General features: G+C 55.4%; 3 protein-coding genes and 1 long non-coding RNA gene across 4 annotated transcripts; 2 read left to right on the forward strand and 2 right to left on the reverse strand.

Moving 5' to 3' along the window:
* Window positions 1-1,071: 1,071 nt before the first annotated feature.
* Window positions 1,072-6,890, forward strand: LOC119112836 (3-ketoacyl-CoA thiolase, mitochondrial; the record flags this gene model as incomplete). The annotated part of the gene is given in 7 exon segments (XM_037237121.1): window positions 1,072-1,238; window positions 3,038-3,169; window positions 3,540-3,804; window positions 4,348-4,523; window positions 5,216-5,416; window positions 5,716-5,870; window positions 6,239-6,890. Coding segments are annotated over 7 exon segments (1,178 nt in total), but the record flags the coding sequence as incomplete, so codon positions are not given.
* A 2,983-nt stretch (window positions 6,891-9,873) lies between these two features.
* LOC119111104 (beta-1,3-glucosyltransferase) lies at window positions 9,874-15,457 on the reverse strand. Its single transcript, XM_037234930.1, has 8 exons — window positions 15,434-15,457; window positions 14,883-15,019; window positions 14,232-14,412; window positions 13,528-13,663; window positions 12,886-13,027; window positions 11,967-12,097; window positions 11,473-11,615; window positions 9,874-10,146 (listed from the first exon to the last, which is right to left on the reverse strand). The coding sequence occupies exons 1-8, from the start codon at window positions 15,455-15,457 to the stop codon at window positions 10,000-10,002; spliced, it is 1,041 nt and encodes a 346-aa protein (XP_037090825.1). The 3' UTR covers window positions 9,874-9,999.
* Window positions 15,458-15,497: 40 nt separating this feature from the next.
* Window positions 15,498-18,303, reverse strand: LOC119113169 (uncharacterized). The gene is made up of 4 exons (XR_005095840.1): window positions 18,052-18,303; window positions 17,522-17,631; window positions 16,178-16,254; window positions 15,498-15,598 (listed from the first exon to the last, which is right to left on the reverse strand). It is a non-coding gene; the product is annotated as an uncharacterized LOC119113169 (long non-coding RNA).
* A 572-nt stretch (window positions 18,304-18,875) lies between these two features.
* On the forward strand, window positions 18,876-25,869 carry Abp1 (Actin binding protein 1). The gene is made up of 9 exons (XM_037234931.1): window positions 18,876-19,299; window positions 19,566-19,734; window positions 21,280-21,495; window positions 21,851-22,015; window positions 22,278-22,484; window positions 22,996-23,146; window positions 24,210-24,313; window positions 24,689-24,845; window positions 25,389-25,869. Exons 1-9 carry the CDS (start codon window positions 19,217-19,219, stop codon window positions 25,529-25,531), a joined length of 1,395 nt encoding a protein of 464 aa, XP_037090826.1. The 5' UTR covers window positions 18,876-19,216; the 3' UTR covers window positions 25,532-25,869.
* The last annotated feature ends 120 nt before the right edge of the window (window positions 25,870-25,989 follow it).

Below are 25,989 nucleotides of genomic sequence, written 5' to 3' on the forward strand. Positions count from 1 at the left end.
GGTAGCACCTCTTCTGAATCACAGCACCACACTCCTCTTGTGGTCTTGATTTGACTTCGCCCTCCGTCATCCCTGGCGATTTGGTTTTGGCTTCGTGTTGCCTAAGTTTATGGCTACTGACCTAAGCTTTGGCTCACGTTGTTGCTTTTTTTACTTGTTTGTATTTGGCTACGAGTCTACTGGATTTGAATTGGGAGTCGCAGTTTCAAACTTCAAAAACCGCCGGCCTCGTGTTCGACTTTGGCTTCATGGCATTGCTGTGACTCGAAGTTCGACTTCGAAGTCAGCAGCTGGGCCTCGCCCCACACCTGCTTAAAAGACACCTAGTTCAAAGTTTTGCACACGCCTTCGTGACGTGGTCAAAAACAATATATTCTGTATGGGGGTAACAACATGGGCCGCCCGCAATGCAGCTCAGGCCGCCACGTGAGCTGGGGTCATTAGCAGCCTCCATTTGGCCCGAGCTTTTCACTGATGGAATACTGCATTGGTGTCATCAATTGTCGCCATTGCAATAGCAACAGACTTCGGGCATCATGCACAATAACACACACACAATATCATGTGCATGATATGCATAATAGCAAATTGTTGAAAGTGCTCCTTGCCCCAATATGTCACGTCGCAACTCTATGTAAGCAGCTTCCCCTGTAGCAAGCCGAAATGGTGCGGCAAACATTATGGACCTCCCCCCCCCCCCCCCCCGTCTCGTCCTTACCCGTGTCGTAATTTATGAATAGCCTGCTTAGTTCAGTAAGATATGTGCTGATGCCTCTTAAAGGAGCAAATAATGTAGCTTTTTGACAGATTTGTTTATGTGATCCATGCCAGTCGGTGGACGTTTTGTGCAGACTTGACGAACACTACGTCTCCATGCCTCGAGTTGGCACTAGGATGCCTGTTTGTCCGAAAATGCGCCACGAAGAGGGAAGTCCGGGACCTTGAGTGTTGTCTAGCGCGGTGGTCCAGTGCGATGGCATAAATTGAGTATTGCTCTCCGTCGCTTCCTGGCACGGCGAAGACTTATAAGATGTAATGTGTCAGGTGAACATGCTGTTGGTTTTTCGCCAGGCATCTTTATTGTCGGCGCCAAGCGCACGCCCTTCGGAGCTTTCTGCGGCAAGCTGTCCAACAAGACCTGCACGGACCTACAGGAAGTGGCCGCCAGGGCGGCGCTACAGGCGGCTAAGGTCAAGCCGGAGCTTGTAGACTCTGTGGTCATCGGCAATGTTCTATCCGTAAGTAGAATGCAAATCATGCATTGATAAGAGTTTGGAAAATGTAAGGGCCATCATGATGTCTCCAAAGCTAAGGTGCAGTAATTGTGCATCAGATTTATTGGTGATCACAATGGATTTTTAAGACAGCCCAAATCCAATATAATTTTTTTTCCACTCCACTGTTTATTTTTTATAGTTAAACGTCAAACTTATTATTTTTTATGTGGAATGAGTATGAATAATGTGTCAAGTGCCCTGTTCGTCCATGGAAAACAAGCAGAGTGGTTATGACAATTGGTGAGCAGATCTGTTCGGAAGGGGCGCAGATCTGTGCAGAAGACTATGTCTTTTGTGCGAAGTTTAAGTATGGTTCGTTTATTCGTATGTGTGGATTTTAAAGACTGGTAGTTGTCAGATGGGATTCCTGCCGGATTTATCAATGTCATCGTCAAAATCATATTTGCGTTGATGACTACGGCGTATAGTATCAATCGCTTACTCTGTTTGGAATCGGAGGGGGGGGGGGGGCGGTACATCTTACTTCTACTTCACTGTGCAGAAATGTTGTCACGCCAAGTAAAGATTTTTAAGTTATGGGACTATTATAACTGGATCGACGGCATTAGGATGTTTGGAGTGCTGATGATTAGCACAAATGCCATCATAAAGCTCAGAGCAGTCATTAGAGGGGTCGGCGAGATGTGGTCCTCTTGTTTCATGGTTTCTGTTGATACGGAAAGTCCGCTCTACAATTAATTGACTTCCTAGAATTTGATGTACTTGGGAAAAAAGTTTTCATCTGCATCGTGTGGTTTAAATCGTTTTTGAAGCGCGCTTGAATCATAATGCTGAATTTCTCGTGTGGTGCGTTCCATGGTTGGAGGCGAAACAGAGGCGGCTGTCGTGATTCGAGTCCCTGACCTCTTGGACTGCACCGAGACCGTATCTCAAATTGCTCGCATCAGCTAAAGCCGATAGACCACCTCGCGCTCAGCGCTGCGAACGATAACAAACACCCGAATTCACGGACCATCGCGTTATCGAAGCCACCGTTACGTCCCTCCAAGCATACTTATCGCATACCGGCCTCGGGGTTATAATCATGGGCGTAAGAATGGGGGAGGGGAAGGGGCTCGTCAGTCCATTGGCGTCCTTTCTTTTTGAGAACGCTGAACATTGGCGCTGTGCCGCCACATGGAAGAGATCAACTTCAGATTTGGTTTGGTACGCCCACTTTCTGAGGCGTTCCTTTCCCTATGAGTGGAGTATGAGAGATGGTCACTATAATGGTCAGGTTTGTCAGATGACCAGCATCTTAGGTAAACACACGTCCTGCATTAAGATGTGATAAATGTGCTTAAATCTACAAACGTATGACTTGTTCAGAAGGTGCAAGCAGGACATGTTTTTTACTCAATCCAAACCCGTTGAAATGGACAGATTTCACGGGATTAGAGCTCGCGCGAGGCGATGCTTGTTGGGTGAGCCCTGACCCCGCCAGCCGATTGTGAAATTCCGTGCCAACTGCAGAATGTTGTGGTGAAAGCAACGCTCGGCACGTTCCTGACGTCACTTGGCCTTTGGCGCGGCCCAAGCCACCGGCCGCAGGCCGTCGTGACGCGAAAATGGTGAACGACTACGGCGATTCAAAATCGCCCCGCCGTGGGTGGACGAATCGGAAGATAGGCTCTATAACGAACTGGCCTATCGGGGCGGACAGTTGTTACGTTGCTTGCAGTTTCCATACACTTCGGTCGCGATGGGCTAGGACAGGACGGGACTGCTGCGGCGGCTGACGCTGTGCGCGTCCTCTGCAGTGTTCGTCGGTGGAGGCGCCGTACATCTCCCGACACACGGCCCTGCGGCTGGGCTGCGACGTGGCCACACCGGCGCTCACCGTCAACCGGCTGTGCGGCTCCGGCTTCCAGGCCGTCGTCAACGGCGCGCACGTGAGTGCCGGCCGCGCGGGGAGCGGTCCCGCTCGGCGCCGGCTTGGAGTCGACCGGGCGGCGAGGCGTCTCCCGCGGCGGGGCGCTCTCCGCCGTGGGAGCAATTTCGGCTCCGCTCTTAGCCCCGGATCAGTCGGATGAGGCCCGTGGTCGTGGTCCCGCCGAATGCACGGTTGCAGCCTGCAGAGTCAGACTTGCTGGTCACTCCGAATCACGACCGGCGTCAGAGCGGAAGCCGTCTCCTGCCTGGGGTCGTCCGGCGTCGCGCCCCATCTCGACTCGTCTGTCGGTGTACCCCACACCCGCCGCCCAGCCCCGCCCCACCCCACCCCGCTCCGCCTCGTGCGGTGACCGTGAGCGCCGCCTGCAGGACATCCTGATGGGCGACTCGCGCGTGGTGCTGACCGGCGGCAGCGACAACATGACGCAGGCGCCGCACGCGGTGCGCGGCCTGCGCACGGGCGTCAAGCTAGGCACCAGCCCCCAGCTGGAGGACATGATGTGGGAGGCGCTCACCGACCAGCACTGCCGCACGCCCATGGGCGTCACGGCCGAGAACCTGGCCGAGAAGTACGGCATCACGCGCCAGGACGCCGACGAGTTCGCCATCGGCTCGCAGCAGAAGTGGAAGGCTGGTGAGTCATGCGCTGAGGCTCCGTAAGACGCTTGTGTAGACATTTGTCGTTAGGCGTCTGTCTGCTCCCGCCCGCGAAGCACTGCGCGCTTGACTGTCGTGGCAGTGGAAGACTGTGACTATTGATTCCAAGTGGCGGTGTGTGAGTTGGACCGCGATTCAGGGGGTCTTTGAAATATATTTCGGAGACCAAGCTCCTTCAAAAAGGTAGCAAGCCCCACCCGCTCTACTTATGAGGGTTTTCTGGCCTCGAACAGCACAGTTTGTTGGTCTACGTGAAAGATCCACACTGCGGAATATGCCAAGTCGTTATCATTTGAACATTGATGATGATTTTCCTTCTTGTCGTTTTGACTAACACTTTCTGCTGGTTAACTCTCCTGTAGTGGTACAACTACCATGTGTTAGAGCTTCCAAACCAGCGACGTATTGTGGCACGCTCCCGTTCCTGGCTCCGTCGCGTCCGCGCCTCTACCCGTGGTGTATCGGCTTCCTATATCCAGGGCCGCCGCTGTAACCGTGCCACGGCCGCCGCCGGCCGCAGCGCACGACGGCGGCCTGTTCCAGGACGAGATGGCGCCCGTCACCGTCAAGGTGAAGCGACAGGACACCGTCATGGACATGGACGAGCACCCTAAGCCGCAGTCGGACCTGGCCGGCATCGGCAAGCTGCCGTCCGTCTTCAAGAAAGGCGGCACGGTCACCGCGGCCACTGCCTCCGTGAGTGGTGCCTGTTGTCCTCACCGGTCACTGCCTCCGTGAGTGGTGTATGTTGTCCTCACCGGTCACCGCCTCCGTGAGTGGTGCCTGTTGTCTTCACCGGTCACCGCCTCCGTGAGTGGTGCCTGTTGTCCTCATCGGTCACCGCCTCCGTGAGTGGTGCCTGTTGTCCTCACCGGTCACCGCCTCCGTGAGTGGTTTATGTTGTCCTCACCGGTCACCGCCTCCGTGAGTGGTGCCTGTTGTCCTCACCGGTCAACGCGGCCACCGCCTCCGTGAGTGGTGTCTGTTGTCCCCATCGGTCACCGCCTCCGTGAGTGGTAGGATCGGGCGGGCCGGCGGCGCTGACTTGACGACAGTCGGCTGGAAGGTTCGGGAGTGCGTCCCATGTTAGGGCGAGCGGGAAGTGCACGTTTGGCTCGCTCATTGCGACATATGTGTGGGGCCCAGTCAGTTGTTTGTTTTTTAGTGTTTTTTTTTTTTTTTGGGTTCTGCCCCGGTCTGTTTCAGACCGAGGGAAGGAGGCCAGAGCCTCGCTTGGCAGGTCGTGGTGCGCCAGCTCCTGAGTCGTGCCAAAGGTGGCTGGTAATTGCTTGTGACACCCACCGTCGGCAGAACACCGTCATGACTGGTAATTACAGGCACTATGACGCCGTGGCGGTGACGTGTCCCCTGACCTGCTGCGCGCGCAGGGCATCTGCGACGGCGCCGGCGCGGTGGTGCTGGCCTCGGAGGCGGCCGTGAAGGAGCACGGCCTGACGCCGCTCGCCCGCCTGGTGGGGTACTCCGTGGCCGGCGTCGAGCCCACCATCATGGGCATCGGGCCGGCGCCGGCCATCCGCAAACTGCTGGAGAAGGCCGGCCTCACGCTCAACGACATCGGCCTGGTGGAGGTAGGGCCCGGCTCTGTCGGCGGCTCGCGCTCACCCGCTGCTCCCGCGGCTGTCCTGTTCCCTCTCTGTCTTCTGGCTTTATCTCGGTGTAGCCTTCTTTGGTTAGAACAATCGCTGACGTGCAGCGGATTAATGGCAGAGTGGCCGTCCTTATTTGTCATATCGAGTGGCTGTATCTTGGCACTGAGGACGTCGGCTCCTGTCCGCTCGTAACCCGTGTGTAGAATGACTTCTCATGTTCCTCGCACAGTCGTGGTTCGTCTGCTTTTTAACTGACCGCGCCGTCCGCTGCCCGGCAGATTAACGAGGCGTTCGCGCCTCAAACGCTGGCGTGCCAGCGCGAGCTGGACCTGGACCCGGCCAAGCTGAACGTGAACGGCGGCGCCATCGCGCTCGGCCACCCGCTGGCCGCCTCTGGCGCGCGCATCACCGCCCACCTGGTGCACCAGCTCAGGTGAGTGCCGCCGCGCCCTGCCGGCCGGCCTGACTCTACTGACGCTGAGTACCCGTGCCGTCAGGGGCAGATGGTCAGGCGTTTCAGTCGTGATAGCTAGACCAACCATTGGCGGAATGGTTGCCGTGGGGTTAACTGCGCTGCCACAGCGCTGGTGCATGTCGCGGTAGTGGACAACTTCGGTTGGCTGAAGTCACTGGTCTATCACTTCTGTCGATTACTAGGGTTCCAGTACATAGGTCAGCTGGTGTCGGTGAGGAAGGGCTTGTGCGCGCGTTGGTTGTCGTTTGGTCCGCCTCGCCGCGGCCGACCAGAAGTGTCCCGCTGGCGGCGAACAGCTGCCGTCGCTAACAGCTGCCGTCCCGCAGGCGGCGCGGCGAGAAGTACGCCATCGGCTCGGCATGCATCGGCGGTGGCCAGGGCATTGCCCTGCTGCTGGAGGCCGTGTAAGCAGCCACCGCCGTACTCAGGGCCGGACTGACGGGGTCGTCGGGAAGGAAGGGAATCGCCCCTTACTTTTAGGCCGCCTTTTACGAAGGTTTCGGAAGGAATTGTTAAGCTGTTGCGACCTGGCACCTGTGTTGCCTGTGCGACTCGTTCTCCGTCCTTCTACAAACCTTTTACATGCGGCGCAGTCCGACGAAGCGTTCATTCTCCGGTAACGTCATCGGAACGCAGCGTGGTCAGGGCCGGGCGGAGGTCGGTGGAGGCCATCCCTTCGCAGAGACCTGCAAATGTCCGCGGTTCCGGCCGTGTGAACAGACGCGTCGAGTTTACAGACGACGTGGCGGAACTTGCGGGCGCCATAATGAGTGGATAACGCTTCCACACATGTACAACAGAGAGAACTGGTTGTAGTAAGCGAACGTAATCAGGGTTGAATGCAAGGAAAGGCGTACCTTGCCGGTCTTGATCGTATGAATGAAAATGTGAGATAATGTTAGGAAAAGGGATGTAGGAAGTATTGGTATTAACAGGACGTTTACCATTGCGGGGACAGAGTGCAAATATATTGACGCAACAAGCATGCAGTGTTTACGATATACGGCGCTATACGAACGCGGAGGTCAACGCGCGTAGCCACGTCTATGGTCATGTAGAGCAAACAAAACAAGCGGCCGCGTTATGGTCGAGCGGCACGGGCACAGCCTGTCGCGATGTCACTTTCAGAACGCTGTCGTCCTCGCCAGGTAACGTAAGCCCACTAGCGCGCGGAAGTCGAACGGGCGCCGCGGCCGGCGGCTGGTATGCCGGCTGTGCGGGTCGGCGACGGACTAAGAACGCGGCTTCTGCAGAGCTGGATGCTCTTCTGTCGGTGTCAGCGATGATCGCGGCGGTAAAGCGCCGGGTCTGCGGGGGGCGTCCTGGACCGGACTGGTTGTGTTGTGATTGGTGTTTAAGAGCTCACAGACTGCCGTGGCTGCATGTGTTCATTCAAGCTCCTTTTAGTTATTTTTAGGTCTGCATATTTTATATTAGGTCTGTTATTATTTGTTATTATTAGGTCTGTTATTATATTGTCTGCATATTAGGTCTGTTATAATTTCAAGCAGGGCTCTGCGAAGGGGCGGCGGCGAGCAGATGTCAGTTATTATTCCCATTGGTCTGCGATGACCACGCTTCGCGCCTGTCTCGAAGTCACTGCCACAAACCTATTGCTTCTGTAACAAGCAGATCCGCTTTTGAACATGCTGCCTCTGTTTGCAACACATTGATAGTGCACATTACAAACCAAGCGGACGTTGATGATACTTCGGGGTGCAGGAGCGCTTGGATTGTAGCGGGCATGTTGCACCCGTAACCAAGCAGACTAAACGAGCCTCGAGCTCTAGCTCATGTACCTAACATCCATTTTTGAACATACTGTCTCTGTTGCTAACACATGTATAATGCATGTTACAAACCAAGTATTAGATGGCATGTGGGGATCAGGGGCGATTCCACTGCAGCGGGCATTTTGCATCCGTAGCCAAGCGGACTAAACGAGCCTCTTGTTTGACCAGAACTTACGATAAAATCTCGCGGCTCGCATCTAGCTGTTTTTCTTTCAGATAATCCACGCACGAACCCGATGCAACAATTAAGTATTACACTCGATTCGCCTCGACTAAAACAATACCAAGATACAACTAAAACAACGATGTACGCAGTACGACCTTATATTACTCTCCCAAACACACGAGACTAAACACGCTTTCGATAAACGGAGAACCCCCATGAGGTTGGGCTGACATTTCATAGCGTGGCGAAGTGCGACGGCCAACGACCCAGCATGCAGACACACGAGTGCGACACAGTCATGGCCAGGCGCAGGCCGCGCGCGATATGGCTGGGATATGCGTAAAAGTCACGGGCAGGCGCACGCCGCTCGCGAAATGGCTGAGATATGCGTGAGCAATAACGGGCAGGCGCACGCCGCGCGCGATACGGCTGAGATATGCGTAACAGTCACGGCCAGGCGCAGACCGCGCGCGATATGGCTGGGATATGCGTAACAGTCATGGCCAGGCGCAGGCCGCGCGCGACTTGGCTGGGATATGCGTAACAGTCACGGGCAGGCGCAGGCCACGCGGGATATGGCTGCGACATGCGCGAGGTGTCACTCGCAGCCTTGCTTCACGATATGGCTATTTGAACACGTGTATGGCAAGAAAGCAGGTGTAACCAATGTTGGGGGAGGGACGTGCCACCAGGAATTTTGTCAAATCAGCATTTTCCTCCTCATTTTCGTCGCAAAGAGTATGCTTCGCAATTTTCCGGTCAGATTGTGTCCCCCCCCCCCCTCCCCCAGTTTCTCATTTGCCCTCAGCAGTCTATGAAGCGTGGTCACACCCAGGTAGATAAACATTTAAGACCACAAAAACAGCGAAAATGTGACGTCAAAGCCACCTCTGTACGCACACTACCGGTGACTCCGTGACGGATCTGTAAATATCTGTAAAGGTTCCCAAATCCCAGCACATCGGGACAATGGCTTGATATGGCACAATACTCTGATATGATACACATGGCGAAGAATAAGCGCAAGCTTCACCCATCTCGGCGTGGTAGCACTGACCCACCTAACACCATCGCGTGAAGCTGTGCCCCAGGCATCAGATGGACGTCGGCAACCACACCCCGCGTGTCACGTGCACCCACGGGCACACACACACCGGTTCTGAGTGGCAATACAGCAAGAAGATCGTGAAATTCCTCGACGCAGGTGACGACACTGCACTGAACAAACAGTCCTAATTAAAACGGGTTTGCTCACGCACGATTGCCAATACAACCGCAAACACTGATAGAGTGTTTGTTTGTGTTAGATAGAGATACAAACAAGCTCTTGGAGCTGTAAAAACTGACCACTCGAGAAACGTCACGAAAGAACTGTTAGTGCAGAAAATTGGAGCAGCTACGCTATGAAGATGCTCTATACGCACAGTACGCAGTCACACATCATCAGCGGGTTAACGACACCTTTGGAGACGTCGGTGAGTGGTAGCTGATGATTACTGACTATCGGGTCGACAACAGGCGACCGAAGAGTGGCGTACGTGCAGTGGTACTCACATTACACTAGTGAGTGTTTCTGGTAACTGGGGCGGAAACGCTGTGTTTCTCAACATAATACTTTGTGGTTGTCAGGCTTTGAGTCGCGTAATGAAACGTAATATCAGTGAACGAATGGCATGCATTGACAACAAAGATATGCAGTGGTACTTGTGCACACATCAAGTACTTGTGAACGACGCGGTTCTCTTCTCATAACGCAAGTCTGGTCAATCATACCGCGCACAATACCAGTGGTAAGCAATAACATCATTCCTCCATCACATCCATCGCCGAGCCCTGCACTGCGGCGCGGGCAGCCCCAGCCGCTCCGCCGCCGCTGGCCGTGTCTCGCCTGGCCGCCCACCCCCGCCACCCCGGCGCCTGCCTCGGCCGCACCGGTGCCGCGAGCCGTGCCTCCCCGGCCGGTGCCTCGTCTGACCGCCCACCCCCGCCACCCCGGCGCCTGCATCGGCCTCGGCTGCACCGGTGCCGCGAGCCAAGCCTCCCCTGGCCGGAGCTTGCCACATCATCCCTCCGCGGCCGTCCTGGCGCTGGCCCCCGCCGCCGGGCGCGGGGCGACGTCAGGCGCGGCTCACAGCTCCGAGTGCCGCTCCGCCGCCGGCCGTGGCTCCTGCAGCCAGGTGCGGTACACGGCGCGCGGGTCGATCATCCAGTGTTTGTGGAACGACACGGGCCGGCTGTGGGTAAGCACCTCGGCCGGGTAGTCGGGCGGCCGCGCCTGTCGACACGGCGAACGTCAGGCGAGGTCAGGTCACCTGGACGGCACGCGGGCTCGCCTCGGGACAGGGGATGCCAGGTGACCTGGACGACACACAGGCTCGTCTCAGGACGGGAGGTCAGGTCATCTGGACGGCACGCGGGCTCGTCTCGGGACAGGGGAGGCCAGGTGACCTGGACGGCACGCGGGCTCGTCTCGGGACACGGGAGGTCAGGTGACTATAATGACACGCGGGCTCGTCTCGAGACAGAGGAGGTCAGGTGACTATAATGGCACGCGGGCTCGTCTCGAGACAGGGGAGGTCAGGTGACTATAATGGCACGCGGGCTCGTCTCGGGACAGGGGAGGCCAGGTGACCTGGACGGTACGCGGGCTCGTCTCGAGACAGGGGAGGCCAGGTGACCTGGACGGTACGCGGGCCCGCCGCGGGACACGGGAGGTCAGGTGACTATAATGGCACGCGGGCTCGTCTCGGGACAGGGGAGGCCAGGTGACTATAATGGCACGCGGGCTCGTCTCGGGACAGAGGAGGTCAGGTGACTATAATGGCACGCGGGCTCGTCTCGAGACAGGGGAGGTCAGGTGACTATAATGGCACGCGGGCTCGTCTCGGGACAGAGGAGGTCAGGTGACTATAATGGTACGCGGGCTCGTCTCGAGACAGGGGAGGTCAGGTGACTATAATGGCACGCGGGCTCGTCTCGGGACAGGGGAGGCCAGGTGACCTGGACGGTACGCGGGCTCGTCTCGAGACAGGGGAGGTCAGGTCACCGGGACGGCACGCGGGCCCGCCGCGGGACACGGGAGGTCAGGTGACTATAATGGCACGCGGGCTCGTCTCGAGACAGGGGAGGTCAGGTCACCTGGAAGGCACGCGGGTTGGCTCAGGACACGGGAGGTCAGGTGACCTGGACGGCACGCGGGCTGGTCTCGGGACACGGGAGGTCAGGTGACTATAGTGGCACGCGGGCTCGTCTCGAGACAGGGGAGGTCAGGTGACCTGGAAGGCACGCGGGCTCGTCTCGGGACACGGGAGGTCAGGTCACCAGGATGGTACGCGGGTTCGCCTTCGCGGGTTCATGTCATAAATCTGGACAGGTCAAACACCGCCCGGTTCGCATAAGATCGGGTCACCACGTTCGCACTTGGCCATACCACCGTTCAGATGTGAGGCTAGAGGTTGGATGTCACTATACAGAGTTGTGCATTCTCAGAGACATCCCAGGTTACGCCACGGCACGAGCTGCGCCTCCCCAGCTCCCACATCACATGACCACGACCACACGCCACCCGTCAGTCATACAGTTGGCCTGCCTTTCCGCTGACCTGGTGGAAGCGGGGCGAGTGGACGAGCGTGATGCTGGCGGCGGCGGCGCACAGGCCCAGCTGCATGTCGTCGGGCGTGTCGGCCGTCGGGCAGCGGCAGCTCGCGCTCAGCCGGCGCACTGCCTCCACGCTCAGCACCATCCCTGACCGGCCACCGGCACCGCCGTCACCGCACGGCTCGGCACCGGCTCCAGCGCCCAGGCTCGTGTCGCTCCACGAGCACACGGTGGTATAAAGCATATCGCAGACCAACGCAGTATTTGCAGGGATGAGTATGTGAGACCACATAGCTTAAACCTGAAGGGTGTACAGCAAAAAAAAATCCCCGGCCAGCTACTAAGACGGCAGGACTACAAGCACATTATGCCAGTCCGGTAGGTCTCTCGCATCGACACGCAGGCGCATAAAGTGCGTTCGATAAGGGCCAGCAGGTCCCACCTCGCGGCGCTGGGCGCGAGGTGGCCGGATGAGTGGCTGGCGCGCGCCCGACTGACCTCCGCCGCCGGTGATGTAGCTGTAGCCTCCGGCGCCGCCGCCGCCGGAGGTGCGGAAGCCGTACCGCTCGCCCAGCAAGAGCGGCTCACTCGGGCTGTAGCAGGCCAGCAGCTGGTGCAGACGGGGCACGCTGCGGCCGAGCGGACAAGGTCAGGCCGCGGCACAGCACTAGCTCGGGGACCACGGCACGCGAGATGCGCTACGGACGGGTAAGGTGCTGGGACCTGCTCGTAAACTAGTGCTGCAGCCCTGCGACTGGTTCCATGCACTGAGTTGCTCGACGTTCAGGAGCAACGGAGTCTGGGGTCCACGCAGATGGCTGGACGGACGAGGAAGTCAAGCAGCCTTCCATGGAGAGCCAGCAAGTGCATAGGTCATACCAGAGCTTAGAGGCCATGGCTTTGCCGGTGTTCGATCCCGAACCTAAACGGGAGCCGGAAGTGTTAACCACTTGTTCATTACGAAACTGATAACAAAACTGAAGATTAGCGGACAGGTAGCCGACGAGCTCATGACAACAGAGCCTTTCTAGAAAGCTGACCTTTCCTTGTTCTTCAATACTGAGAGTGATGCAAGCACATCTCATGCACCACATATCCTGTGGCGCTCCCTACACCAAGGCCTGAGTAGCACACTGGCCCGGCACGTGCCGTCTCTTCTGGGAGTGGGCGAGCGTCGCCTTATCCTCTGGTGCTCCCACACCCCAGCCAGAGTGGCACACTGACCCGGAGCGTGCCGTCTCTTCTGGGATCGGGATCCTTTTGCACTCCCCACGCCAAGGTCAGAGTGGCACACTGACCCGGGGCGTGCCGTCTCTCCAGAGAGCTGGATCCTTTTGCACTCCCCACGCCAAGGTCAGAGTGGCACACTGACCCGGGGCGTGCCGTCTCTCCGGGGAGCGGGCGGGCGCCGCCTCACCTGAGCATGGTATCGTCGTCGGCCACCACCAGCCAGCGCAGGCCAGCGACGGCGGCCGAGCGCTGCAGGATGCGCAGCGTCTTGGCGCAGTGGCCGCGCTCCGTGTTGGCGACACCCACGCTGATGGTGCCGTAAAGCTCGTCTGGCGGAGCCGGCGCAGGCGTCAGCAGCAGGCACGGTCTGGCCCGCCGCGGCAGCAGGCTGTCCCGCCCCGTACGTCAATGTAACAGTGCCCTACAGCATTTCGATCCGCCAGAAGGTCCGTCTATTCAGGGTGATGCGGTAATGCAACATCTACCATGATCATCAAGAAAGTAAACAATCACTGGATGGAACATCGAACACAGGGCTTTCGCATCAGTTGTGGCAATTCTAAAACGGTTCCACGCATCAGTTTTAAAGCTTCTTGCCAGCTCGCCAAAAACACGTTAGATATCCTTCCGAATTATCCACCTGGGTTTGAGCCGGCAAGGCTTAGCTTGCAAAGGCAACATGCTCGATGCAGATCGTCGCACTGTTCCGATACCGGCGGAGCACTCGATCTGCCCGCACATCCACCGCTCCCGTACAGCCGGCGCCTGTTCATCACCGACCGCCGGCGACCTACGGAGCGGCGCGAGCGGCCCTCGACTCTAGCCGTACCTGCCTCGTCGCTGTAGTAGCGCACGTGGACGGCGTCCCGGGCCCAGGTCTCGCGCACTACAGGCAGGCGGCTCTTGTGGAACTTGGCACACGTCTTCACGGCGTAGTGCACCGATGAGGCGTCCAACTCTCCCGACTGATGACGGCGGCGGAGTCATTGCGATAGTGTTGGGAAATGTGTTCGTGTTCTTATTCATACTCGTGCATGTCGTGTCCATCCATGCAAGCTCAGTTCTTTTAGAACATCACGTACAACATATAAAAACAGCGGGAAGCAAAAAGTAAAAAACGACCCGCGCAGACTGCACAGATATTCACGTTGCTTGTTTAATCTGTGATTTCGGCACGTCCAAAAGCAGCGGTCGACGGCACATCGTTGTCAGAAAAGAAAGCCTGAGCCGGAGGGCAGTAATAATCAACAAATAAGTCACCACCTACCATCACTTTACACTTATGATCGCAGCCATCTCAGCGTTTCAGCACTATCCAACAGCACGCAGGGTTGGAGACGTTTGTTCATCGATACCAGAGGTAGCTCTATCCACATCCCATACTTCTGAGCGCGTCAAGGCAAAATGCATGTGTGCCTGGGCGCCCAGTCAGGGCACACTCCGCCGCACCTCCGCCCGCCCTGACACTAGCCGGCCCCAGGGTCGTCAGCGCGCGGTGGCTGGCCCGACGACCGCTCACGCGAGTCCACTCACGCAGGCCGGCGGCGGCCGCTGCTCGGTGGCGCAGCCGGCGGCGGGCGCCACGCAGAGGGCGCCACTGTCGCTGAGGGACGGCCCCTCGCCCTCGCGCCACGCAAACAGGGCCAGCTCGTGCATCGGGTCGATGGAGAAGTCGACCGGCGGTGCAGGCAGCTGCGAGTAGCGCCGCGCCAGACTGGCGCACACGGCCGGCACACGACTTCAGAGGGGACCCACGTCCGGGGTACTCACTCACAACACGTCCGGGGTACACACTCACGACACGTCCGGGGTACTCATTCACGACACGTCCGGGGTACAGTTCAGCCGAGCGAGACGCGCCCAGAACCCGTTCGGTGGAAACGGATTGGTCTGAGAACAATTCAGCATCGGATCGTGGAGGAGTATTATGAAGAAACACGATCCGTTAAACATAAAAGCTTATGTGCATGCCCCCTTCAATTGTAAACCCAAAGGTGTTCGATGAATGAACATCAGCGTAAAGATGCAAAAAGTTCAGACTGGGCGCAATTAATCATTGGGGCAGTTCACAAGTGAGGAGTCACAACCAAAAGTGTTGGTGCCGTGACCCCGACAGGAGCCAGGTCGGACACAAATGTCGGGGTACACCCCGTCACGCGACGCGGACACGCGGTGGTGCCCCACCTATTGAGCAGGGAGACAGACATGAGTAGGCCGGCCGCCAGGTCCGGGTACGCGAACCGGCCCGGGTCGTCATGGAAGGCGAAGTGGTGCACGATGGTGGGCTCGCGGTCCCGCAGCGACCGGCCCAGGAGCACCTCCTGCCGGGCGGGGCGGCGCACCGTCAGAGCAGCGGACGACAAAACGACACAGAACCACAGACAGGCAGGACCTGGAGTGGAGGACCAGCGCGAGGAGTGCCAGGGTGGGGCCCCGCGGGGCGGCGGTGCACTGGCTGACGCCACGACCACGAATGAGCCTTACACGGCGAGCTGCAGACCAACTGAAGCGACGCGAGGCAGCAGCAGAAGGCGCTGCTGAGATTAGACTCAGCAGTAGGCACTGTGAGAACAGACCCTGGACCAGGCGGTCGATGAAGAAACGAATGATCCGGCCGTGAGCATGGTAAACAGAGGACGTGTCGAACAGTCACAGACATACCGAAAACACATGGTTTGACAGAACGCACGGTGAATTACCACCACAGCTTTGAGTTTGTTAGCACATCAGCATACACTGAGCACGCTGATGGCGAGCATTGATGGAGCACGATGTACCATGAACGTACCTGGTCGGGAGTGAACTTGGACAGAAGAGAAGCCATGGGTGCTGGCTTGATATGTGTGCCTTCAGTCCCAAAGAAGAACCAGGATGCATTTTGTCCATGCCTTCTTGACAAGCTGCCACAAAGAGCATGGTGATACCCTACATGAGCAGCATTGCAATGCAAGCATTATAACAGAAAGGAACATTCAACATTGATAAATGGCTGTGTTTGCAACTAATAATTTAAATTAAAAGGTCATATTGGAAAAACCTGTCAAAAACATATGACTATAAATATGTGTATAAAACATACATGCAACAATCACATGCTGCACCAGATACCACAATGTGCTAAGATCTTTTTGTGAAGGCTTACAGCCAGACATGTCTGCTGTAGTCAGCAATATTCAGAGATATGTCTGCAATGGCTCCAGAGTGTACAATGTTCCCAACTTTTAGTGTTATATGTGCATCTTGGTTGCATGGGTTTTTGAACACAAACATAATGTGTCTTAAAGATTTAAGGAGGAATGCTCTTTTAAATTGGAGCATATGACTAAATAGACATTCCGATTTCTGAAGGTATCTGGCAAACATGACCCATTTCCCAAGTCATGATCCAGTAAAATCGACCAATGTGTCTAACTGTAGGCACCTGCCACATCCTGTAGGCAGCATTGTAAGCACTTGGATTTTGCAGGCAAAATACCTACATGGGTAGCAGGGGAAAGATGGTCCAGTAGTGGATGTCATGGAAGTCCTCATGTGCCAGATGAACAACTGGGACAGACTGGAAAGTAAGGGCAAATGTCTTACTTGGGGGTAAGCACTGGCCCTGTTCATCTCGCTACACAAGAGATAGCATGGCCTTTGCCCATCTTATGTGCATGCACCCACAAGTACATGTACATTTGTACATACACATACACATAGTATACATGCATGTACACACACATGCACACCAGTAGACATGCATGCATACATATCATGGCCTTAAAAAAGACATTTAATTTAAACCAAAAATGCTATTTTGCTTGCAAAGTCACTGCAGCCACCAGACTTTCGGTTCTCTATGATGGCATCACATTCAATAAGATCAATGATGATTACCACTTCTCCTTCAAGTATGCAGTCAATGAGCTATCCACACATATGTTTGGAAGAATCACTTAGAAACCCAGGTGAATTAGGCACCATATCAACCAAAAATATTCCATTGATGACATTGACTAATATTTTGAGGCTACAGCTTGAAAATGTACATACACAAGACCACAAATCCTACAGTTGTAGGTGTGAGCCATTGCACAGCTGGATTTTCACCTTTCCCAGCAGTGTGTGTGGTCACCATCCATTAACTGCTGACAGATAAGACCAGGCAGGGCAAAACTGGGCAGCAGGCTGTACAGACTGCAGCTACCAGTGAAAACAGTGCATCAGGCAATAGCTCCCAATTGAAGGCATAATTTTAGGTGCAGTCATGATGGGACCAGGACTATAATTTTGCCACATTTCTTACATCTGGGAACCTGAATGGACCAGTCATGAATTAAATTGATGGATGATATGCTACAGAAGATATCTGACATAGCCTAGACATCATAAAATAGGACATGACTGTCCTATTATATGTCATGTCATGTAATATTATATGTCATGATTGTCATGACAGTATTCTAATAGGCTGATAAGATTGAAAGCATTGCAAAATTTATGAACAAAAACAATATACTCTTTGGTATGCAATGCTTATAAAAAAGACTGTCCAGATACAATTTGTTGAAAAGGCACAAAGGAGGGTGAAAGGGTATCAAGGGGTTAAGTTGCTGGACCACGTAACATTAATACCAGTCAGGGTAACTGATCTTATGTCACTTACTGCCTCATGTAGCTAATGTTATGTTAGAGCTTAACCACACCATGAACCATAAGCACTATCATAGCTTGATACCTCCAACTCTAAGCTAACCAATTTGGAGAAAAGGCTAAGTCTGATGTCCAAACTTCTGTTCTGGAATGAGCAGTTTCAAAACAAAATGATGCATTATTGTGCTTACTATGTTCTGTGATATGCAGTCACTAAGAAGCAAATATTTTGATGATGTTGCTTGCTGAATATGATATGGATTCTTTTGACTGAGAAAAGTTATGACCAGTTCTTGCAGCCCTGCAAAGCCAAGAGTATGATGTCATCAGTCATATGCAATAGTGCACATTATTACATTCTTAAACATATAAAGTAAGGACTGTGACAACCATAACAAAAGCCACACATAGTAACCATCTATACAATGGGATAACAGCACCATTAAAAGATGACCAAGATAACTGAAAATGGACATGAATTTACAGGTATAAAAATAAAGTAGTATGAACATTCCCTCACAGACATGAGCTAACTTTCATTGTAACATTGGGAAACTCACACTATATGGCCAGCCCCTACATATCGAACAACACCTATCTGAAAACACACTGCAAATTGTGCGTGATTCACCAGCATGATTAAATATTCACAATGCACTAAAAGCATGCATGAGCATCCAAATACGGCATTGATAAAATAGATTCATCCCACAGGAATTACCTCCATATGAAGCAGGAATGGAGAGCATCAGACAACAGAGGATGACAAATGGATACACCATTATGGGACGAGTCATTGGGCCATAGACTCAATTAGGCTTCTGTCCCTGAAACCCTCATACCTGATCCCTTCCATATAAATATTTCAGTTCATTGGTGCAACTATAGCAATAGAAATGGCAAGGAAAGGGTTTGAACAACTCTCTGGTGTCGTGAATTTCTAAGAAACGATGCCCAAACCAGACATTTCTGAGAGCAAAATGACATGGAATAACCGCAGTGTTGCAACCAATACCGTGTGCAAAAACTTTGCTCTTTTCGAAACAGGTGCGTGGTTTTCCCGCCAGCTAAGAGCTACCAAATTTTGGTGGTTGCATGTTTTGCTGTTTTCGGCAAGATGTCGTGCTGTTAACCGTTAAAATGACGCCTTACAGCTGCGCTATGGGGTAAATATTAAATCAGTTACAAGATAAAGCCTTTCCATCTATCATAGCCGTCAAGTAGCAGCCAGGCACGTCATCTTGGATGTATAATTTGACAAATGAAATCAAAATGCCCCGAACAGTGTCAAGGCTTGAAATTTGCTTGGACTACCTTGCTTTGATTGGTGCATAGCATATTTTTTCACAATATTTAAATCAAAGTTGTGTAAGAGTCATGTTGTGTCGGCTAATGCATTTTGATGACAACCCTTAATGTCGTGCAAAGAATCCTCTAACATTTCTGTCCTCGATCATGACGTCATTTTCATAAACCTTGCCATTCGACACCTTTGACGTCAAAAACTAATCACGACGAAAGGGTGTACGCGTATTTTCACGGAGGAGTCCCCGGCTGAATGTTTGTATAGATGGCATCTTCGTCGCGTGTCAAAGTGAAATGCGCGGTGCGTAGAGCCGGTCGCCCGACGGAGATTGGTGGGGTAGATTGTTAAGGCGAAATTTGTGGTAGCGGAACGTGCTTGAAGATCGTGATTGTGGAAGAAGTGTTTCTCGGACTGATCGTTGTGGGGAAGACTGGGGCAGCAAGTTTGAGAAGGTCGTCTGGTGGTCGCCATATCAGGCTCCGGTCTCAAGTTTGGCCTCGGTACCTATGATGGTCCTTTTCCTGTTTGAAGGAGGAATTTGGTGATTTAGACTTGAACTAAAATTTGCTTGAATTAAGCCATGTCAATTGATTTGAGGACCCACGAAGCCAAGCTGGTTGCAGCGTGGAAGGATGTCACAGATGATAAAACTGCAACAGACTGGTATGTGGATGAGCAACTTGATATCACCTGTGATTTATGTGATTGTCTATCCCAGTTTGGTACAATATGTCTTTTTTACATGTTCATGCATCTATGATCATCTTGCAAGCAATCCCTTATTTCATAAGTCATGCAAAGTGCATGTACCAGAATATAAACTCAAGAAGATAAATAATTGGTGTCCTGATGTTTTCTTTGTCCATTGGGATTGTTTTTTGTCAGAAGTGCCTATTATGTGTGGCATGTCCATTTCCTCTCCTTTGCAGGGCACTATTTGGATATGATGGGCACTCCAATACACTCAAGGTTGTCTCCACTGGGGATGGTGGACTGACAGAGTTAAGCGAGGATTTGAACAGTAACCAAATAATGTACGGGTTCTGCCGCATGATGGATCCAAAGACCAGCCTTCCCAAATATGTGCTCATCAACTGGGTAAGTAAGGCCTAGAAGTCATCAAGCATTTATTGTATTGCCTTTTGAAATGATTGATTATCATGTGGCAATCAGGGAAGTCTCAGCAATGTGTGCATACTAGAGTTGAAGAAAAACCAGGTTCATCATTGTACAGATATATTATCTAGGATTGGCCCATTAAATTACTTTGGATGTTTTCTTGAGGCTTTCTTGGAGCAGCACTTTGACTAACTGCTGGTCAGTTGTGCTTATCTTAGTAAAAAATGGAACTAGGTGCAGTCTTTTTTATTTGTCATGCTTATGGTTTTAATTTTTGGCTAGAAAATTAAGAATGTCTTAAAGTTATAAAGTTGGCTATTAGATATGTTGCTTGTGTAGCAGCTTATCCAAGAAGAGCATCCAGGGGCCAGGCAGCCCTAAATATTCAGAAGAACCCCTGAGGCTTGAAGGTTGTCATATAATTTAAAAGCAGCATTTTTACAAAATAACAAGCATAGGTGAGTAATGATAGGCATTGCATGGCTGTAGGAATGTTATAAATTAATATTGTTTCTATATGTCATCTGGTGCTGAAAAGAAGCTAGTAGGATTGTAACTGATCCAAGCTAGTTTCATCCTTATCCCATCATTCTTGGTGTCTCTGATACCTTTGGGCTCAGTTATCATGCACAGGTTCTGGATCTGGGTGGTGTTGGCACCTAAATTGTCTAAGCAAAAGAAGCCATGTTGCTATGCCTGCCCCCACCCCCTACCCCCTACCCCCTACCCCCTACCCCCTACCCCCTACCCCCTATCCCCTACCCTCTACCCCTCCCCCACCCCTGGATGGCACATACATCCATTCTGGAGGCCAGAGGCATTCTGAGAAGCATGGGATTTTGTAAGGCAGAAAGCTTTCATGTTTGTGGGTTGATATTGTTCAAAGTGTCTCCAAAGTGTGAGAATGTACAAAACATGATCTGACTGGAAAAGTGAGCCATCAATACATAGAAAGGCCTCAAACAGGGAGCATGTAAAAAGGGCCTTGGAATATGAAAAACTTGGTCAGATTTCATCCATGGGCAAAAACCCAGGTACACCATCAGGCATCTTACACTGTCAAGGATTATTTTAACTTTTTAGTAGAGAGAGACTGCACCACCTCCAGTGGGAGGAGCATATGCCTCCAGTTCTGCCATTAGGGACAGTTATGTGTTTTCCTCCTCAGTTGGTGTATGTTCTCTAGGATCAGATGTTAACAACAGGTTGATATTCATGAATGGTGGGGATGGCCTGCAAAGTTTAGACTTACCATCATCAACATGGTGACTACAGAGGAGCTACTCAACTGTCCCAGACACCTGCACTCCCATGTGTCAAGCTTGATGGGGCTTTCAGGCCAGTACATGTGAGCATGGCAAGATGCAGGCTGGGGAGGAAGGCTGTCCTGCTTTGTGGGGGTGTTCTGGTACCCACAGACTTCCAGCAGGCACATGCAGTGGAGTATTGTGGGACTCTTAAGTTCATGCATGGTACGTCATCACACTTCGAGTGCCCGCTGTCACGTCGCGTGCTTGTTCGCAGCAAGGCGAGGGGGCGCCGATGACTCGGAAGGGCTCATGCACGAACCACATGCGTGACGTGGCCGCCCTGCTGCACGGCCACCACGTGACGGTGCAGGCGCGCGACGAGGACGAGGTGGACGAGGAGGCCATCCTGGAGAAGCTGGCGCGCGCCGGCTCGTCCGTCTACAACTTCCGGCAGCGCTCGACCGAGACCAGTCCGCAGACCAAGCCGGTGGTGAGCGCGGCGGCGGCGCTGGACACTGGCGGTGGCCGACATCGAGCGGGCGAGCGCTGCCCGTGGAGTGGCTAGGCGGCTATGGTAGTGCTGAAGGAAACCGTGTCAAATGTGATGCCTCAAATAGTTTTCGTCGTGTTCTGTATTTGTTACCAGTCGGAGTTATGCCCAGCCCAATGTGCTTTCCGTGCTGCCTCGAACGTGATATGTCTTAAGCGTCCTTGTTGTCGTCTTGTGCCTTTTTGGGATCACTTCTCGCTTTGTCTTTATGTGCTTCCATGACATCCTTTTCACACAGAGACCCGCCACGTTGTACGTGCCATCCCGAGTCTTCAGCGCGAGCCTCGCTTCGCAGGGCTCTAACTACCGACGCATCGTGCCGGCGGCCGAGATCGACCTGAGCGCGCGCGACCGGTTCTGGGAGCAGCAGGAGCAGGAGGAGCGCCAGCGCCAGCAGGAGGAGCTGCGCCGCGCCGGCGACGAGAAGGCCCGGCTCGAGACCGAGCGCAACCGGCGCGAGGTGGGCTGACGACGGGAGGTCGGAGCGGGGGCGGGCTCCGGCTGTAACGGCAGCAGCTGGCGGCGATGTGCTGTGGAGGGCGCTGGGGTCGTGTCCGTTCCAGACCACTTGTGTCGTCAGCCGAGCTGGGGCGAGCCGCGGCGAGATGGCGCCACTGCCGCTGCATGTTACGTGGCTGACATCGCCGCATCGGCACTGCTGCTATGCCGCCATACAGCGCGCCGCTTCCAGCGCTGTCTTGCTGACGGCGCCTTGCCCTCAGATGGACGAGGCCAGGTCGCGCGAGCACCAGGCGCTCGAGCGGAGCCGCAGCATCAACGAGGCCCGCCAGGCGGAGCGTAAGGCAGAGCGCGTGCTATCACAGAGCGACCAGGAGGCGGCGCGCTGGCAGGAGCACCGCGAGCAGGACCGGCTTGACGAGGAGGAGCGCAAGCACCGCGCCGACCGACTCCGGATGGAGCGCAAACAGGTGGGTGGCGGCGTGCCGGCGTGGCCGAGGTGCCAAGCGGCGGGACACGTCGGGTGGCGGACGGGGCGGAGTGCGGCGTGGCGTGGAGCAGGTCACAGGGAGCTACAGCATGGGAACACTGTCGGAAGACTGGCCTACGTTTGGTTCGCTACGTCGTCGGCGGTCCGGGGCAGGGTGCGGCAGCTAATCACGACTCACCTCCCCGCCCCTTGTGGCCCGTGTTTCGGCACCTGCCGTAACCCGCTGATCACGGCTTACCTTCCCACCCCCCGTGGCTCGTGTTTCGGCACGTGCCCGCTGACCACGGCTCACCTCCCCGCCCCTCGTGGCTCGTGTTTCGGCACGTGCCGTGACCGGCTGACCACGGCTCACCTCCCCGCTCCTCGTGGCTCGTGTTTCGGCACGTGCCGTGACCCGCTGACCACGGCTCGCCTCCCTGTGGCTCCCTTGTGGCTCGTGTTTCGGCACGTGCCGTGATCCGCTGACGGTGGTCTCCCGGCTGTCCCGGCAGGAGGCGCAGCAGCTGATCGGGCACCGGACGGGCGCGGCCCGGGCCGTGTTCGAGAGCCACACGGCCGCTGGCCAACTGACTAGCCCCACCAGCCCGGTGGGCGGCGCGTCCGGCGGCGTGGCGCGCCGCTGGCCGCCCGTCGCCGCCTCACGTGAGCCCCCCCCCCCCCCCCCCTCCCTCTCACCCGCACCAGTGCGGGGGTGAGCTGGCACCTGGCGTCCGACAGTTGAGTGGGCTGTGGAAAGAACGTGATCTTCAACTTCACAGAAGCGGTCGCATGCCGCGTGCCGCTACATCCCCCGTGTGCAGGTTCATGGAACGTCCACAGAAAGACACGAAACATAACACATAGGTACAAGGAGAACGGTGCTGATCTAGCAACGTACGCACTATGAGTCGCTGAACGATATGCTTTGCAACGCGAACACTGCTCAGCCTCTGATCCACTTCCTCAGCAAAGCCGAGCCTTGCAACAGCGTAGTTAAGTCACGCAAGGTGCAACGGGTAGACTCTCGCGTCGACTCGTCGCGTGGGTCTTGTATCTAATGTTTGCTTAAACTGACCAGGATAAGACCGCTATCTTGCCGAGTTGTGCGTGGCTTTTACCTGTAATCATGGCAGGGCTGCAGCGTTGGGCACCAGGCGTTGCCAGACCCAGGCAGCTTTGACTGCGGTGGGTCTGCAGTGCGGCATCACGGGCGCAGGGTACGCCAGCGTCACCAACAAATAAACTTCATGGAAGCCTGCATAGGACTTAGTCATCGCACCACACAAAGCTACTGTTTTCGGGGTATTTCCGGTCTTTGGCTTCAGTTATGGACGTTGATCTTTCGAGCAGAGCGGGAGGAAGCGGCCACGCTGTCGTTAGACGGCTGGGACGAGGGGCGGGCGGTACTTGACGGCCTAACCGCAACAGCTGGCGACTTTCCACGCCTAGCCGTTGCTTCCTCCCGCCAACCGTGCAATGGTGCCATGCCAGACTATGCTAGGATACTACGTGAATGTCTGAAGAAGGTTCCGGCCTTTGCTTATACTATGCTGGAACAGTATGTAAGTCTAAGTTCCCGGAATTGAGGCAACACATTGCGTGATACCGATTCCTCCAAATGGCGAGGTTTGATCGTTATCATGCATGAAACAAACGTTTCGCGGAATGTCTGTCTTCGCTGGCATTGGCGCTGTGCCGGTGACCCTGTCCCGCCTGTGTTGGGCAGATTCCACGGACCAGCAGTCGACGGCCGGTCGGCTCCCGCCGGCCCACCAGAACGGCTCGTCAACGGCGCCCGTCGCCAACGGACACCAGCGGTCGGGCGGCGGCGCCCCGCACCACGCGACGGCGCCGCCGGCCGAGCCGGCCCCCGCTCCGGCGCCGGTGTTCACGGCCGCGGCGGAGGAGCCGGCTCCTGTTCCGGAGTCGACCCCGGCCCCGGCACCGGACTATAGACAGGCGGAGCTCGCCTCCGCTTACAAGCAGCCCGCCACTGCCGCCGCCGTGGCGCGCGCCCCCTCCCCCGAGCTTACTCCCTCCGCTCCGGTGGCCCGCGCCGCCTCCCCGGAGCCCATCCGCACCCCCTCGCCGGAGCCGGCCCCCGCCGTGCCCGCCGTTCGCGCTCCCTCTCCGGAGCCAGCCCGCGCCCCGGCGTACGCACAGTCGGCCGTCGCGCCGGTCCCCGCCGAGCCGGTCAGCGCGCCGCCGCAGCCGGAGCCGGAGCCGGAGCAGCGCGGCGCGCCGGACGGCGGCCTGCTGACGGGCGAGGTACAGATCACGACGGTGACCGGAGAGCTGGCGTCGGTGGCCATCTCGCCCGAGCACGGCCTCTGTGCCCAGGCGCTCTACGACTACCAGGCCGGTGAGCACGCCCGGCTCAGGGACTGGGGACGGTGGTGGGCTAGGCCAGCTATGTATAGGGAGGCGGTCTGGATGTATGACTGGCGCCTAGTCTCGTTTTAGATGGTACGGGTTTGCGAACTGTAGGCTGCCAAGGGACTTTTGTACCGAGAGACATTGCTATCCAAAATGCAGCTGTGGAACGGTAGGGACTATCAGTGTTATATTGTAATACTATTTTTCTTAGATGGCAGATGCCAAACCTTGCTCGGAGCTCCGTCTGTTGGTGCCGCGCCGATCGTCGTTCGGTGTGGCCGAACCATTGCTCTGTGAGTGACAACCGCGGCTAGCGCGTCCATAAATCGGATCCACTTATCTGCTACTGACGTCACCGATCTGCTGCTGACGTCACTGGTCTGCTGCTGACGTCACGGGTCTGCCGCTGACGTCACGGGTCTGCCGCTGACGTCACGGGTCTGCCGCCGACGCCACTAATCTGCCGCTGACGTCACTAATCTGCCGCTGACGTCACTGGTCTGTCACTGACGTCACTGTCCGCCGCCAGTGGACGAGACGGAGATCACGTTCGACCCGGGCGACATCGTCACCAACATCGAGCAGATCGACGAGGGCTGGTGGCAGGGCGTGTCGCCGGCGGGTCAGTTCGGCCTCTTCCCCGCCAACTACGTCCAGCTCATCAACGCCTGAGCCGGCAGCCAAACCGCAACGTGCGCAACTCCTCACCCCTCGCGCTGTTCTCCTCCCTGCCGCCGGCGGCGCCCCTCGCACGGCGCCGCCGCCGTCTTCTCGCTTACTCGTGCGCGCACTAACCCGTTATAAGTGATCATGTGATAGATTTATGTGTGTTGTTTCGGCGCCGGCCTGCGCCAGGCTAAATGGGATCCGGGCTGTGGCGGCGCGCGCCGGCGCGTGCGCGGGCTTGCCGTCTTCTGCATATCTGTTGTCTACCCAAAGCTTCTATTTGTAAGTTTCTAGGCGTTGAGACGTTCCACTGATACCTCGTTGGAATAGATGGCTGTTTTTGGCGGACGCGTTTGGGTGATTGGTGGCACGGCGACAGATGCGAACGACGGCAGTAGAATCCAGGGGATTTGACGTGAGTCACCATTATGCCAATCATCACTCCATGGGGCTGGAGCCGAGGG

Source organism: Pollicipes pollicipes, unplaced genomic scaffold (genome assembly GCF_011947565.3).
Source record: "Pollicipes pollicipes isolate AB1234 unplaced genomic scaffold, Ppol_2.1 Scaffold_7261;HRSCAF=8764_pilon_pilon_pilon, whole genome shotgun sequence".
NCBI classification, from domain to species: domain Eukaryota; kingdom Metazoa; phylum Arthropoda; class Thecostraca; order Pollicipedomorpha; family Pollicipedidae; genus Pollicipes; species Pollicipes pollicipes.